This window comes from Oreochromis aureus, linkage group 16, assembly GCF_013358895.1.
Source record: "Oreochromis aureus strain Israel breed Guangdong linkage group 16, ZZ_aureus, whole genome shotgun sequence".
Lineage (NCBI taxonomy): Eukaryota > Metazoa > Chordata > Actinopteri > Cichliformes > Cichlidae > Oreochromis > Oreochromis aureus.
The window spans coordinates 27737191-27753080 of record NC_052957.1 but is presented as its reverse complement, the minus strand read 5'-3'; the positions used below and the strand labels follow the sequence as shown (position 1 = coordinate 27753080).

At 39.9% G+C, this 15890-nt stretch overlaps 1 protein-coding gene across 1 annotated transcript in view; it reads left to right on the top strand.

The window, feature by feature from the left end:
- Window positions 1–1064: 1064 nt before the first annotated feature.
- Window positions 1065–15890, top strand: part of xpo4 (exportin 4) — a 50964-nt gene continuing 36138 nt past the window's right edge. The window contains exons 1-6 of the mRNA XM_031755571.2: window positions 1065–1266; window positions 5369–5474; window positions 6727–6868; window positions 7027–7165; window positions 9754–9870; window positions 9975–10128. Coding sequence (XP_031611431.2) covers window positions 1177–1266; window positions 5369–5474; window positions 6727–6868; window positions 7027–7165; window positions 9754–9870; window positions 9975–10128 — 748 coding nt within the window. The 5' untranslated portion in view covers window positions 1065–1176. The remainder of the gene's footprint in view (window positions 1267–5368; window positions 5475–6726; window positions 6869–7026; window positions 7166–9753; window positions 9871–9974; window positions 10129–15890) is intronic.

The following is a 15890-nucleotide window of genomic DNA, read 5'->3' as shown; positions in this document are numbered from 1 at the left end:
CTAATTTATTGTCTTGTTTAACTTACCTACATTCAGACATATTTTTGAATATAAGGAGCTCTTGCTTAACTCTTGCTTTAAAAATTGGATATGTAACGTTTGTAGCTTCTTACAGTTTGTTGTTACAAAGAGCAGGAGTATTTAGCTTCATGGCCACATATGGTCAAATTTGATCTCAAGTGGGCCAGACTAGTGAAATTATTGCATATATTTGCTCCCAATCTTTCTATGTCCTTAAGTGTAAAAACAACAACAAAGGCATTTAAAAAATTTTCACATGCCCTAGCCAAGATTTTATTTTAAAAATAAAATGCTGAAACTTTCTTGAACCACACCCATTAGCTATTTGCCAAGCAACAACTGCTTTTATTTCTTGTTAAATTATTATTTTCTTATTTAATGAGAATTTTATACTTAAAACAAATGATGAACAATCTGTGATGTCTTTAAGAAAAATAAGCACTATTTCAGTAACTTGCCTCAGTTTTCGAGTATACTGTCATTACAGGCAGATTATAGATCAGAGGGTAGAGGCAAAAGAACCTGAACCAACAATGAATGTATTTTACATCTTTCTGATTTCTGTCTAGAAATACAATTTCCACCCGTGAGGTGAACAGCAATGCATTGCATTAATAAAGTAAGTAATGACTTCACTTTGCTAAGCCTTACAATGGGCCAGTTTGAAACCTTTGGCATGGTGAAGACTACAGCATAAGTGCAATATAAGTTACATTTTAGTATTAATTGTATAATCTACACAATACTGACACTGATGTAGCCGTGTATAATCTTTAGGTTATTCTAAAAAATCTGCTATTAAATTTATCAGAAATATGACAGAAATGCAACTGTTATTGCAATAGTAAATAACAAAAAACTTATTAGTAACTTATAAGTATACGTGTGTACGTTTAATCAAATGTTGATTTAAATTTAAAAAAAAATATCCAAGAATAACATTCATTTTCAGGTCGATTGTGGATGTATCTACTTCTAATCCATTCCCAACAACAACAACAACAATAATAATAATAATGATAATAATATTAATAACTGAATATGTTGCTGGCTGCACGAGCCGTCACAGTGGCAACCACAAACTTGTTGTGATTACATAACCCGCCGTGTGCACGCGACGGGTAACCAGCGCAGTAATCCCACAATGCAGAGCGCATGGCGCGTCATTGGAGAGGGACGATGATGGCGGCGGTCGGTGCACCAGAAGTGATCACACAGCTGGAAAGCGCTGCCAAAGTTTTAATGGTGAGACATTCACTGCCGGTCTGCGGCCCTGAGAGGGACGGTGAACGTATCTTAACTCAGTCTTGGGTGGAGTTAGGCGGTTGGGGGCTCCGGCGGGGGTCCTTTTGGTCCCGGTTGTTGTTGTTTAATGTGTTCAGTTTTTACCGGAGAATGTGAGCGATGCGTGGCGCAGCGCCTGGGTTCTCTCCATCCCGCAGAGAAAAAAAAAGTATTCCGCTTTTTCTCCAAACATTTCTCCCGCTGTTCCCGGTCGTTCCCTTCACCTTAAAATATTTCTCCGCTTTGGACGCTTTCCAATGTGGCTCAGTTTTCCAGAAACTTCAGCGGTTCGTTCGTGTCGGTGCCCTTTCAGCCGTTACATCAAGTTTTTTTTGTACTCTGAGCATCTCGGTGCGGTGTACTCGATATCACTGTTGCTAGCTTATCCCGTGCTTCCTCCAACACTCGCTCACATCAAGTGTTTGACCCTTTGTCCCCCTCTCGTAACAGCCTCAGTTGCTACAAATGAGACTGAATACTTCAGCTAAGAGCAAGTGGCTAACCATGTGCATGTCATGAGTCGGAGTGCTAGCTGCAGTCTGCTCGTACTTTCTGCCATCTTGTTAGGGTTTAAAACTAAAATCGCCCTTTCTCATGTCATGCAGACTTAGGAGAACAATATGTTCTAGCAAACGCCCAAGTCCTAAATGTTCATATTTCAGTCAGCAGCAGGTGTCTTCGTGATGTCTGCTTATCAGCGGCTCCTCTTGTTTTATGGATTCATGTATACACACACACACACAAACACACGGGTCACTTGGCTAAGTACACGTTGCTAGTACCGAGTTGGACTCTCGTTATGCCTTCAGAACTTTTAATTATTCATGGGAAACCTTTAGCAAGGTGCTGGAATCATTTCCTTTGGTAAACGTTGATACAAGGCACGATAGATCCATGATTTCAAATTCTGACCGTACCTTCCGAATGTCACAGCAGACTTTTGTTTTCAAATTTCTGTACAAATTCTTGTCTCTGTTTCCATCTGCTGCTACTGCTGTAGTCCATCTCCTTCAGGATTTGGTGTGATGTGCATTCAGAGACCTCATTATGAGTTATTGCTACTCTGCTCGACTTCCCTACTCTGACCTCTGGCAACAACAAGGCATTTTCATCCAGAGAACTGGGGCTCACTGGATGTTTTGTCCTTTCTGGGCCATTCTCTGTGAAACCTAGAGATGGCTGTGTGGGGAAAATGGCAGTTAATCAGCAGTTTCCGAAATACTCAGACCAGCCTCTCTGGTACCAACAACCATATCACATTCAGAGTCATTTAAATCACCTTTTTTCCTATCTGATGCATCGTTTCAACTTTAGCAGGTCCTGTTGACCATGGCCTAAGTGCAGTGAGTTGCTGCCATGTTGTTGGCTGATTAGATATTTTCAGTTTTACCTAATAAAGTGACTGTCTATATTAACCCAGGGTGTGAGAGTATGTTAACATTATGCCTATCAGGTTAATTTTTTTGAGACTAGTGCACTCTAGAATAGGAGTGTCATACATGCAGCCAGGGGATCAGAACCAGCCCACCGAGTGATCGATGTAGGTCCAATGGATGGCTTTTCTAAATGTGTGCTATGAAGTCAGCAGTATCTTTGCTTTTTCATTTAAATACAGTACTACACCTTGGGAGGTGATGGTAACATTACTATGCGGTGAAACTCAAAAGTAAAATGTTTTGACCCAAAGAGTTGAAATTCTATTAGGATCCCAGAAAATAATTTTGTTTTGTTTTTAGTTACAAAAGCTGAATATGAAGGTTTTGCCCTTTATAAAAGACATAACATTTATTTAAATGAATGGCAAGTCTAACACTCTTATCCTAGAAAGCAGAGCCCAGTTGACGCTGGGGTTTTGTTTTTGTTTTTTTAGTCTAAATGTCAGGAGTGCGACCACACCTCGTACACTCCCTTTCCGGTTCTATGACTAAATGCCTACATGCTGTTTCTTGTCATTTTTGTGCCTCTCATTGATTCAGGCCTAAAATCTAAGCTTATTTCATCTACCCTCTTCTCTTTTAAAGATGTGTTGTTAGACTAATTGTGGATGTTGTCCCTGCTAATGAAGTGTATGTAATTTCACTAATTGGTTAGCAACTTCCGAGTGGGTTTGAATCCCCCAGTTGGCTGGGGTTTTTCTGTGTGGAGATTGGGTATTCTGGCTTCATCCCACAGGTCAAAGACATTCATGAGTGCATGATAGCATAATTGGTGATTCTAAATTGTCTGTAGGTGGAAATGTGAGCGTGAATGATTGCCTGTCTCTCTGTTTAGGGTGGGCTGTGCCTTTCACCCTATAGCAGTTGAGATATGCTTAACATGTAGACACAGCTTGACCCCACAACAGTGGTTGTCTGTGGTGCTACTCCTGCTACATATGCTGCTGACAATATAAACAGTACATTTCTAACATAGTATTTTGACTTGATTTTTACTCCTCTGCCTTTTATTCACCACGTGTCATTGTGGCAGCTTTACCTGTTTTACATTTATGTTTTACTATCAAGGGAAATAATAGATTGTATTATTTTATTAGTACATTGTCTGCCATCTGATCATGGTAGATTATGTGGCTTAAAAAATGAAGTCTGTGTGTGTGTACGCGTGTGTGCGCTCTCAGATAAAAAGGCCTTTCTTTCCTCTGCTGCCTTTCGCCGCAGAGCTGCTTTTACTGCAATTAGGTCTGGAATGTGACTTTCCTGCTGAGCTGTATCATGGCGAGCGCGCTCAATAGAAATTTCTGTGTTGCGCTATCTCACTTTTATTTCTGTGTATTTGGAGTTGTAAGATTTTTCATTCTTATGAAGCCTTTCTGTCGTTATCTTTTGTGTGCTTCTGTAAAGTACAAAAACAGTATTTGCTGCCAAGTTTTACGATAGTATTGATTTTTCTAATGAGACATTTCCTCCGTACACAGTACATACTGTACTGTGTACTGTCTCCAATCTTAGTGATGCTTTCTGTCTGCAGGGCAATGCTGTCGAGCTGAGTGAGTGGCTGCCAGTCAGGGCTCATCTTTCAGTTATAATAGCAAAGAAGCTTTTAGATAGTGGAATGGATTGACTGATTGATTAGATTTAATAACAAAGACAGAAACAAAAAAAAAAAAAACAGAACTCAATCCATTTGTGTAGTGTCCTGTCAAATATCTCAAATGTTTGCTATTAGCCATTATTTGGCACTTTTACTCTGGAACAAGGTTTCCTCAAAAAAAAAAAAAAATTTCTCTATGGCTGTATATGACTTTATTGATTTTAATTTGAAAGTAAAATTAAAATTTGATAAAACAACACTTCACAAATACAAACAATAATCCTAACATCAGGGAGAATACAGATGATTATTTTATCATATTGCCTTTAAAATGTTTATTTCTATCGCATACCTTAGTAGTTTAAAACAATTTGTTTGCCTTTTATTTTCCTGGGCAACAAAATTGTAGTTAAGACTTACTTACGCAAGTCTGTCTCTGAAATATTGCAAAGGTCTGACCAACACTGCAGAGTGACATAACTGAACAACTTCTCCACCCCTCAGTGTCCTCACACTACTACTACACCCTATTCTGTTATTTTCTAAGTGATGCAGCTGTCGCCTGTTTACAGCAGGTACTAAACAGCAACCAGGCAACTCACGGGGAACGCGTAAAACAATCCCAGACAAATTACACTGGCTCCCCATTCATTACATAATAAGATTTTATTGATTGCTTTTAAATAACTACATGGGGCGTCTCTCATTTTTATCACAGAGCTCTTAACCCTTTAATCCTCAGTTTAAAAAAGGTTTTAGAAACCTCCCATACAGACCAGCTTTATTAGACCTAATGTTGCAAATTTGCAAACCTGGTTTTGAAAGCTGATGTAGAAGTAAATATACTTCTTATCAGCACTGTGCTAACAAGTTAAGCCATTCGAAAATGACCATCTTCTGTTAAACAAAGCTTTGAAGGTGGTATTTAATTCAAAGTCATGCAGTGGAGAAGAGTTGATGTCCTGTTTAAAAGCTGAGTACTAAATGGTTCGACCTCTCTTGCAGAAAACTGACTTTGTTTTGTGTTTTGCAGGCACCGCCGTCTATGGTCAGCACAGAGCAGAGACAGCATGCTGAACATGTATTCCTCTCCTTCAGGAAGTCAAAGTCCCCCTTTGCCATTTGCAAGCACATCTTGGGTAAGCATTGATTTTAATATTTTAACTTGCATATTGTTTTATAAATATGATTTTATCTTATAAAGGCGCCTCAGTGTCTTCTCCCCTGTTTTTTTTGTTTTTTTTCTGTCATAAACCTTCAGCTGTGGTGTTTGTGGGTATGACCTAGACTTTTTAGTGTTGTGGAGTCTCATGTGTGCAGAATATTATTATTGTTTGATCTGTGACTTTATGTACTGTATGAGAACATATGAGCTGTACAGCTTTGAAAAAAATAATATCAGTATTAATTGGCTTTTTATTACAAACCCCATCACCAGAGATACGTGGACATTGTGTTAACTGTACAATTTTACTGATTTGAACCTTATTTTTAATTGCTAATGGTACAGAGTCTACAGTAATAACAATTTGAAAAAAGTGTCTCTGTTGTCTCATGTTAAAAGAAAACCCCATGTGTAACTGTCTACTAAGTAGGGTTAAATGGTTACATAATTGCCTATAGAAAGTGGCTCTCACAAATATGAATGGAGAAAGTTCCCCATTGTGTGAGCAGCTGCATAGTTCAACAATTAAAATGTACACGCAAAAAAAATAACTAGTCCTGAATAGACGCTGGGGTGGCATTGCATTGAAAGCAAACCTGATTTTGTGGTTAAAAATGACTGTATGGGCTCAGGATGATGTCGGACAGATACCGCAAGTTAATTTTTTCATGATATTGGTGGACTTTTATCTATGAACATCCAGAGCTCAGTGCAAGGGAGACTGGGCTAAAGTAAAGCTGTGGTTTGATCAATCAAAAACTGAAATTTGAAACTTTCTGAAAATATTTCAGGCTAAAGCGGAGAAACTTGGATCTTGGTCACAGTCAGTCACCTGGAAGCACCTCAGTGTATTTAGGCATGTAGACATGGTCAAGATGACATGCTGAAGTTAACATCAGGCATCAAAATGGGGAAGAGACTTTGTGACTTTCATCATGACGTGATTGTTGGTGCCAGTATGATGGAGTATTTCATAAACTGATGCCATCTGGAAAGACTACTTATTTCAGCAAGATGATACCAAACCACATTATTAATGAAGTACACCACCATGACTTTGTACTGAGAGCCTGCTAGACTGGCATGTCCATACATAGTCTTTTTTTGTTTGTTTCAGAATTTGCAAAGTGTTTTCAGTGTTTAATCCGTTATTTTCAACCTTTTCCCCCACTATCTTTTTCATTTCTAATATTTCTCTTTTGTCCCTTTATTTTTTCCCTCTCCAGAGACCAGTAAGGTGGACTATGTGCTTTTCCAGGCAGCCACAGCCATCATGGAGGCTGTCGTGCGGGAGTGGATCCTGCTGGAAAAGACCAGCATTGAGTCACTCCGGGCATTCCTTCTCACCTACGTTTTGCAGAGACCCAAGTAAGAAAGATTAATAATGAAGGCATTACAAAATCTTTGTGGTTCACTATATTATTAAATATGTAGAGCTATTACAGACTTTACTACAAAAATGCCAGTAGAACTTAATGTCTTGGATGCAGGAAAAATAAATCAGAATGCCTTCCTGTTCCTTCTAGCCTGCAGAAGTATGTGCGTGAGCAGATCCTGCTAGCTGTGGCGGTCATCGTGAAGAGAGGCTCGCTGGACAAAAGCATCAACTGTAAAAGCATCTTACTCGAGGTCGGACAGCTCATCAGCAGCGGGAACCCCGCAGTGGTGAGAGAGACGCAGCTGAATAATACATGAGTAGCTCTCAGTGGCCTATAGAGTACGTGATGTTAGTTACAATGTACACAAAATCATTCATCATCATCTGGTTAAACAGGAGAGAGAGAAAAGTTTTTTGTCTTTGATTGTTTATTTTAAATATGAGGTTTCATTTTTTTTATCTACCACCTGGGATTCATCATAGACTTCACATTAATACACTTTCAGAATAATTGATCAATTGTCCAAAAAGATGGAAGAAGTTATCCAAACTTTGCAAATGATGGGCACAATCAATGGAAAGTATTGGAATAAGACTCCTTGTTAGTAAAACTGGGTTAAAGCTTTGATTCATATCTGTTATATTTGGGGCTTGGTGAGCTGCATTGGCTCCCTGGTTCAGATCTGGCTCAGATTACAGCACAGTTGGGAAAAAAAAAGAAAGAAAGAAATGGCACAAAGGCTATGTTGAGAAAGCAGCTTCAGGCATGTTCTTGCGGTGAAAAGAAAGGACATCGAGGACCTGTCCTTTGATAAGCTGTTTTTGAGTTTGGTGCCGCGGAGTGTTCGTGTGACTATTATGAGAGAAAAAAGGAAAAAAACAAACAAAAAACATACCAGGGTATAAAATTAGTGCCAGAGTAGTTGTGCGCCTTACCATATATTTTGAAACTTTGATCCATAAATGGAAAATAATTGTCTCCCATATGTAAGACATATAATCATATGACTTCAGCATGCTGCTCTGAAAAGAAAAAAAATCATCCTAATCCAGTAGGTGGCACTACTTCATTTGTTTCTCATACGAGAAGGCAGCTATGTTGTGTAAAGGACTAAAAGTGCTTTTTTTTTTTTCTTTTTTCTACAAATCAGACTGACCTTTACTGATCATGCACAAGATTATTTGTTGTTGTTTGGGCTGAAATCCCCCAAATGGTCATCTTCTAATGACACCATATTCCCCCAGTCATTTGAATCTGGCCCTAAAGCCCTTTTGTGGTTATGACTTCTTTATCAGATGTGCTACAAGAACAAGTTGAAACACTGTAAAATGTCAGTAAAAACTGAATCTAATAAACCAATATTTTATTCACAAGAGAGCACAGAAAAAGGATGGGACACGGCCTTGTTTACCACTGTGTAGCAACAACATTGTGTAAACATCTGGGAACTGACCGGCTGCTGGACCTCTGGGAGAAGAATGCTGTCCCATTCTTGTCTGATAAAGGATTGAAGCTGCTCACAGTCCTGGGTCTTTGTTGTATTTTTCATTGAATTATGTTCCAAATTGTTTTTATAATTGGTAAAAGGTCTGCACAGGCCACTTCAGCGGCTGAACTCTTCCACTGTGAAGCCATGCTCTTGTTATAGATGCAGTATGTGGTTTAGGAAATATTCAAGGCCTTCCCTGAAAAAGGCGTCATGTCTATGGGAGCATATGCTGCTCTAAAACCTCTGGATACCTTTCAGCACTGATGCACTGGTGCATGCTGCCAATTCCATAGGCACCGATGCACCCCCATACCATCAGAGTTGCAGGCTTTTGAACTGTGTGCTGATAACAAGCTGGATGGTTCCTCTCCTCTTTAGTTCAGAGGATGTGGCATCCATGTTTTTAAAAAGAATTTCAAATTTTGATTTCTCTGACCACAGAACAGTTTTCCACTCTTCTTCAGTCCATTTTAAATGGAGAGAAGTTGGCAGCATTTCTAGATATATGGCTTCTTCATCCATATCCTTTGGATGAACAAGAAATTTAAGGATATAATGGGTTGATTTGTCCTTTTTATATCCAGTGATGACTGGAATTCTTCTTGCTGGTCCATAGACAAGCTCATACAAAGCTCATAGATCACAGTGTGTACACTGCGATATTGAGATTTTTTTGTGTAAATGAAAATTAATGTAATTATTCAATATGTAAATAGACAATTTTACTTTGGAACGTCACTGCCAACTAATCATCCCAAAGGCAAAACAAAATGTTTTCTCATTTTTTGTTTTCTCTGCTGTCCAGTTAGTGCTCCTGTTACCAACCACAACTTGTTTTTGTTTCTCTTCTTCTTCAATTTGTGTATCGCGGGACATTCATCAATAGCACACTCTAAAACGTATACACTTACGGATGTTTTTCACGGTTAAAGTTGCAGTTTCTCATAATAAACATGTCCACAGTTTTAAACAATGAGATCAGTGTGTATACAAGTAATTCCTGTAAACCAAAGCTCAGGCTTCAGATAGGATGTTGCATTTTGGCTGTCGGCAAAGCTTCTCCAACCACTTCTAAAATCTTTTGTTTGAAAAGTGCAGCCAATCAGAAGACAGGTGCTTTATTTGGAGCAGTGAGCTGCATAAAGAATAACGAAACTGTCAATCATGTAAAGTTACCCTACTAGACTCCAAGAATAAAAAAGTGCAGCTGGGGATAACTGTAACGTGCGCCCTTTAATCATCCGTGTTTGCAGTTAGCAGATGGTCTTTTCACATGAGGCCTTCTTTCCGGCTCGTGACAAATAATCTTTGAAAAAGATGGATGTTAGTGTAATTTTTTATGTAATCATTGATCTCCACAATCATACAATCATTCTCTCCTGCAGCAAACGCTGGCCTGCTCCATCCTGACCGCTCTGCTCAGTGAGTTCTCCAGCTCCAGTAAGACCAGCAGCATCGGCCTCAGCATGGAGTTCCACGGTAACTGCAAGCGACTGTTCCAGGTTTGTCCCCCACTGTCCCACCTGTCCTCTACGCTCTCCTGACGTATTCACTTTATTGCTCTTTAACTCATGCATCCATCTGTTCTTCCATCAACTTCTTCTAGGAGGATGGCCTCCGCCAGATCTTCATGATGACCATGGAGGTGCTGCAGGAGTTCAGCCGCCGAGAAAACCTCAATGCCCAGATGTCTTCGGTCTTCCAGCGCTACTTGGCTTTGGCCAATCACGTCCTCAGCTGGAACTTCCTGCCTCCCAATTATATCCTTTCTTTCTAAGAGACCAAGAGGTTTGATGCGAAGCTGGAAAGTCCATGATCAAAAAATTTAATTTTTAAGTCTTGACACATGAAGGTCAGGGGGGAAAAAGCCAGGCCCACCCAGCTACACTATTGAGCTTACAGTCAAACTACACTCTTTTTGTTTTGTGTCTTTGGTAACCTTGTTACATGTTTGATAGGATGGAGTGATAATAATAAGGTCTAGGAAGTCATGGAGAAAAGTGCAGTATATTTGTAGTGCTTCAGCTGGTTATGATAATATTTAACATTTTATGTCAGTTTATGAGCTGAAATCTGAAAACATTGTTAGACACAACTTGAGTGCAAGAGTTTTGGCAATAACTGGGAAAGTTAAACAGTATTACGATGTTATATATAAAAAGTGTGTGTGTGTTTACGTGGTTGTCTGCTGTTTTTTGCAGACCTTCCCTCTTTTATTTTATTTACCCAAATATTTTTAGTTGACTTTGTTTGGAAGCATCCTTTTTCTGAAGGTTATAGGTTTTAGGAAGAGACTGAGGGGAATGTCCTCATAAGTGTAGGTTTTTATTTGTGTGTACTTTTACGTGTTTTTAGTGTAAATAGAGCTTCACTGTGGCCACCCTAATTGGTATTGGTATGTGGCTATGCTGGTATGCATTGGCCAGGAATTCATATCGGTCTATCAGTTTTGCTTTGTTGTTCATCTCTTTTGCACACATCCGTGTTATCTTTGCAGTTGGCTGCATTGTTGAGTCGACTTAGCCACTTAGAGTGTGTGTGTGTGTGTGTGTGTGTTTTAGTGTGTGCGCAGCCATGCTCATTACAGTCTAAATCCCAACAGCTTGGCATCCTCTCTGCCTGTCTGAGGGGATCTGGAGTGGCGCTTGCTGCCAGCCAGGGCAGTGTATCATTTTCAAAGAGGTGTCTGTATGTCCATCCCCCGTATCATTCCAATACACCACCACCCCCGGCTCAGCTTGTCGAGGCTCCCCTTGGTATGCCCAGCTCGCTCGAAGCAATACGTGTGCGCTCTCAAAGATACACTTTTAAGTCTTCTGTTTGTGTGTGAGCACAGTCAAATTTTAGACAACAGTTGAATTTGAATTTAGTGTCGGGTGTCTATACGAAGCCTCCAGAGCAGTTGTTGTACGTGTAAGGGACCTATTAGGTTCAGATTATGAGCTTACAACTAATAGAAAATAACTGATGATTAAATATAAATTCCATTGTGTAATTAGAAGTCTAGATTGCCTGCAGTGCACATACCAGGCTTCTGCATTTGTTACGTGTAATAGCAGGATAAAATGACAATTGCTGGACCACAGCATAGCATGACCACATTCAGTACAGGCATGTTAACAATATGGCTGCTTATGCTAGCACTCATATTGTTAGCTACACTGATCATTTTCTTCCTTTTAGTTAGGGAAGCTCATAACTTCTTCCCTGATGACTCTTGTCACGGGAGCAGACCATCAGCACGTCAGTGGGCTAAATGTAGATCCAGAAGTGTTGCTCTGCTTACTCTTCTATCAACAAATAGTCTACAGCACTTTGTTTGGGCTGGCTGGCTCTCTTCTGTCAACAGGACTAAACCCAAAATACTTAAAGTTTACAGTTTACGCTTCATTTGCAACTTGCAGCCCCATGTTTCACAGCTCACTGAGCTCAGCTGGATGTTCCTTCATTGGAAGCTGCGCTTAGGTGTTGTTTTGTGCAGTGCACTACAATATATCATCTCACTATGGCACATCAGTGTCATCTTATTGGAACAAGTACCATTCTATCTATATACCTAAATACCATTTTATAGCTTGATACCACCCAAGCCTTCTAACCAGAATCAGACTCTATTTATAAATGCAAATGGATTATTTTTATAACCAAATTTCCAGATATTATTATAAAATTTCATGTAGTAGTATTGAGGAATTTTTCATCTTTGCACACCCTGACTTTAATAGAATTTGAATCTTTTGTTTATTCAGAAGAGGTGAATATTGTTCAACTTCTTGAACAATAATTTAATTAACAAAATTTTACTGTCAATCCTATGAGACTGTACATTGCACATTACAAATGTAATCACTTTTAAAGTTGATATTTTAATGCTTAATGTTATTTTAAATTGAACTGCGACCAGAAGAACATGTAAAAGTGCTTCAGTTAGCCTGAATGACTGTGAAGCAAAGATAGCTGCATCATTTATATTTAAATCACGGTATAAGCTGCGTGCAAATAGAGCTGTAGTTCTCTGGTTTCTTGATGTTGAGTTGTCATAAATGTTCAGTGGACTGTCTTGGGCCATAAAAATAACATTTAAATTCTTAAATCAAGTGGTATTCTGCTTGATGTCCATGTGAGCGTATGTGATGTCTTCAAGTGTCTGTTGTTGAAAAGGGGAACAGATTGATGAAGACCACTGGGAGTCCCGAATAAGTGCGATCGCCTGTCTGCAAGTGTCACAACACGTCTGTGCTGCTGCGTGGCGACGAACGTATGCCAGTGTGGTTATCAGGGGGCCTCTCCTTAATTGCAAGGCTGACAGCAACTACCTTTCACATGAACACACACACACACACACACACAAGAGCGCACGCACTTCTCTCCTAGTTCAAAAGAGCCTTTTTAAAAAGCCTCCCTCCCTCAGATGAACCGAGCGGCATGCGTGTCATCTGTCCTCGCCGCCGTCTGAAGCTCGGCCCTTTGGCTTTGGTGTCATCTGGTGGAGACACGCTCCTCAGGCATTGGTAGGACACTGTCACTCCACACTGAGCTTGACTCTTGCCAGGGTCGCATTCGGGCCTCGAGGCTGTGGCGGCAGTCAGGTGCTGTAAATGGCTGTCTGAGCTAACAGATGGATAAGCCTCCATCCCTGAGTGTTTGTTTCATGTAGATTTTTTTTTTTCCTTATGATTTGGTTGTCTTTGCAATCAGTCTAAGTTGGGCTTTTCTCTGTAGCGGTTCATAGTTTTTTTATTTTTTTACCCATCTGTTTTTTTCCTCAGTCAAGAGGAATGTGTAGATTTCACGGCGTATCAGCTCCCTGGATGTCAAGTTGTTTCAAGTTAAAGCACGGCTTTCTGTGCCTCTGCCACTCTGACAGTGTCTAAATTTTGATATGTCACTAGGACTATTTACACATGTTTGTGAAGCTTAATAAAAGTGGCATTAACTTCTCTGAGAAATAATTACCCCCAGCTGCCTGAATAGGAGTTATTCTTGTACTGAAGAGACGACTGTCATCCAGCCACTTGTCTCTGCGTGACTCGCTATTTTCTGGTCTTTAAGGATCAGTCTGTAGTCACTTTGGCCCTCAGGTTAAGGTTAGGATTAGGAGTGTGTAAGCTGATGCTGGATGTTTGCCTTGGCCCTGACCTGTATGGCGAATCTTTAGCGACTACTGTCTAAACACAGGTGGGAGGGAGAATACAGATGCTGCATATGCCGATGGACTTTTAGTCAGCTAGTGCGTTTTTCAAGGCTGTGAGAGATTTCAAGTATATTCTGTTTCTAATTCTAATCATTTCACTTCTTGCTGTGCGTCATCAATGAAATTAATATACAACCATCTGTGGTGTAACTTTCATAGCCTTGTCCACACAGTATTACTTCCTGGTCTTGAAAAAACAAGCTGACGTTGAGCACAGTGGTGTAATTGCTGTGTTACTGCTTTAATTCAGTAGAGGGAGAATTAATGACAACTGCTGTGTAAACAGATGGGGGGGCCAAACAGTAGAAGAATATTGGGGTAAAGAAAGGGAGGGGTGGCATCGCTGAGGAAGTATTCCTGGACTGTTATTTCACATGGCAAGGCTGCAGGGGAGTCTTAAGACAGGATATATCACTTAAACCCTACCACGTGCCTTAGCATAGCGCTGCGGTCTTCACACGGCCACTGGCAGACTCTCATCCAGTCTTCCTGAGCAGCGGGCCCATCCTCAGTCTGGATCAACAATAATGAATAGAGGATACAGGAGAAGCTTGCTAATCCAGGATCCTCCAGCATCAAGGTTGTCTAGGCTTGCAAAACGTTGATTGCTGAGATGGACTGATTGTTGGCTATTTAAAACAGTCACACAAATACTGTCATGCTGATTTGCAAGGTGCTTTGTCTGCAAGTAGCTAATGTTGTGAAGGAGTTGGAAATGTGAAGCTGAAATAGAATTGTTGCAAAGGGGCTAAATCAATTTAGTCACGGAGTTGCAGAAACTTGGCATTGGTTAGCCATTTGAAAACCAAACTAAAGTGAATCCTCAATACTGGCATTGATTGTTTTTTCTGGTATGTTAAAAATTGGACTCAAAGAACATGCTCTCAGTGCAAGGAGCACAAAGAGAATAAAGGAAGCAAAAAGAAATTAACACTCAGGACCCCTTTTACCTTCAGCAGTGTTGTAATTCTTCATTGCAGAGTTTCAATAAGGTGCTGTATAGATTCCTCAGAGATTTTGGTCTACATTGACATGATAGCATTTTACACTTGCTGCAGATTTCTTGGCTGCACATCCTTAATGCCAGTCTCCTGTTCCACCACATCCAAAGGTTGCTCTATTACATTGGGATCTGGTGATTGTGGAGGCCATTTGAGTACAATCAGCTCCATTGTCATGTTCAAGAAACCAGTTTAAGATGCTTTGAGCTTTGTGACATTATGGCACATTATTCTGTGAGAAGCAGCCATCAGAAGATATGTACACTATGGTTATAAAGGGAGGGTCATGGTCAGCAACAATACTTTAAGTATTGTTACTTTAAGCAAGTATTGGAATACTTCCTTAAAGTATTCCAATACTTAAGCAATGCTCAGTTGGTACTAAGGGATCCAAAGTGTTTCAAGAAAAATCCCCCACACTATTACACCACCACTAGCACCTTGACCCATTAATACAAGGCAGGATAGATCCATGCTTTCATGTTGTTTACACCAGATTCTGACCCTACCATTCGAATGTTACAACAGAAATCGAGACTCATCAGAGCAGGCAGTGTTTGTCCAATCTTCTGTGGTCTGATTTTGGTGAGCCAGTGTGGTCTGTAGCCTTACTTTCCTGTTCTTAGATGACAGGAGTGGCACCTGGTGTGGTTTTCTGTAGTTCTCAAGTCTTTCTATCAGCTTGAGAACTTCTGCTCACTGAATATTTTCCCCTTCTCAGACAATTCTCTGTAAACACTAGGATGGTTGTGTGGGAAAATCCCAGCAGATCAACAATTTCAGAAAAACTCAGACCAACCCGAGTGGCACAAACAACCGTGCCACATTCAAAGTCGCTTAAAATACCTTTCTTCGCCATTCTGCTGCTCACTTTGAACTTCAGTCGGTTGTCTTGACCATGTCTGTGCACTTACGCAATGAATTGCCGCCATGTTATTGGCTGGTTTAGCCATTTGCATTTAAAAAAACAAAACAAACAAAAAAAACCTCACTGGCATAGTCCTTTTTTTGCGTGCCCCTACAAGAGTTCACTATTGTGTTACAATCTGAAACATCTTAAAGAGTGTTCATAAAATTCGGGATCCCAACAATTTAATATAAGAAGAGTTTAGTTTTAGCATTAGTTGCCAACAGTGTTATTTAAAAACATTTTTTAGGCTTTCATGAAGCTACAGCAAGAAATGACACGAAACAAAATGTAAGAACTTTTCTGATACTTTAACTTCTTATCTAGAATGATTAAGTCAGTCCTTGGCTACTGTTATATTCCTAAATATAACATAAATAGACCCTCCGTCTGTTAACTCTTGTTTTTTATTCTAGAAAT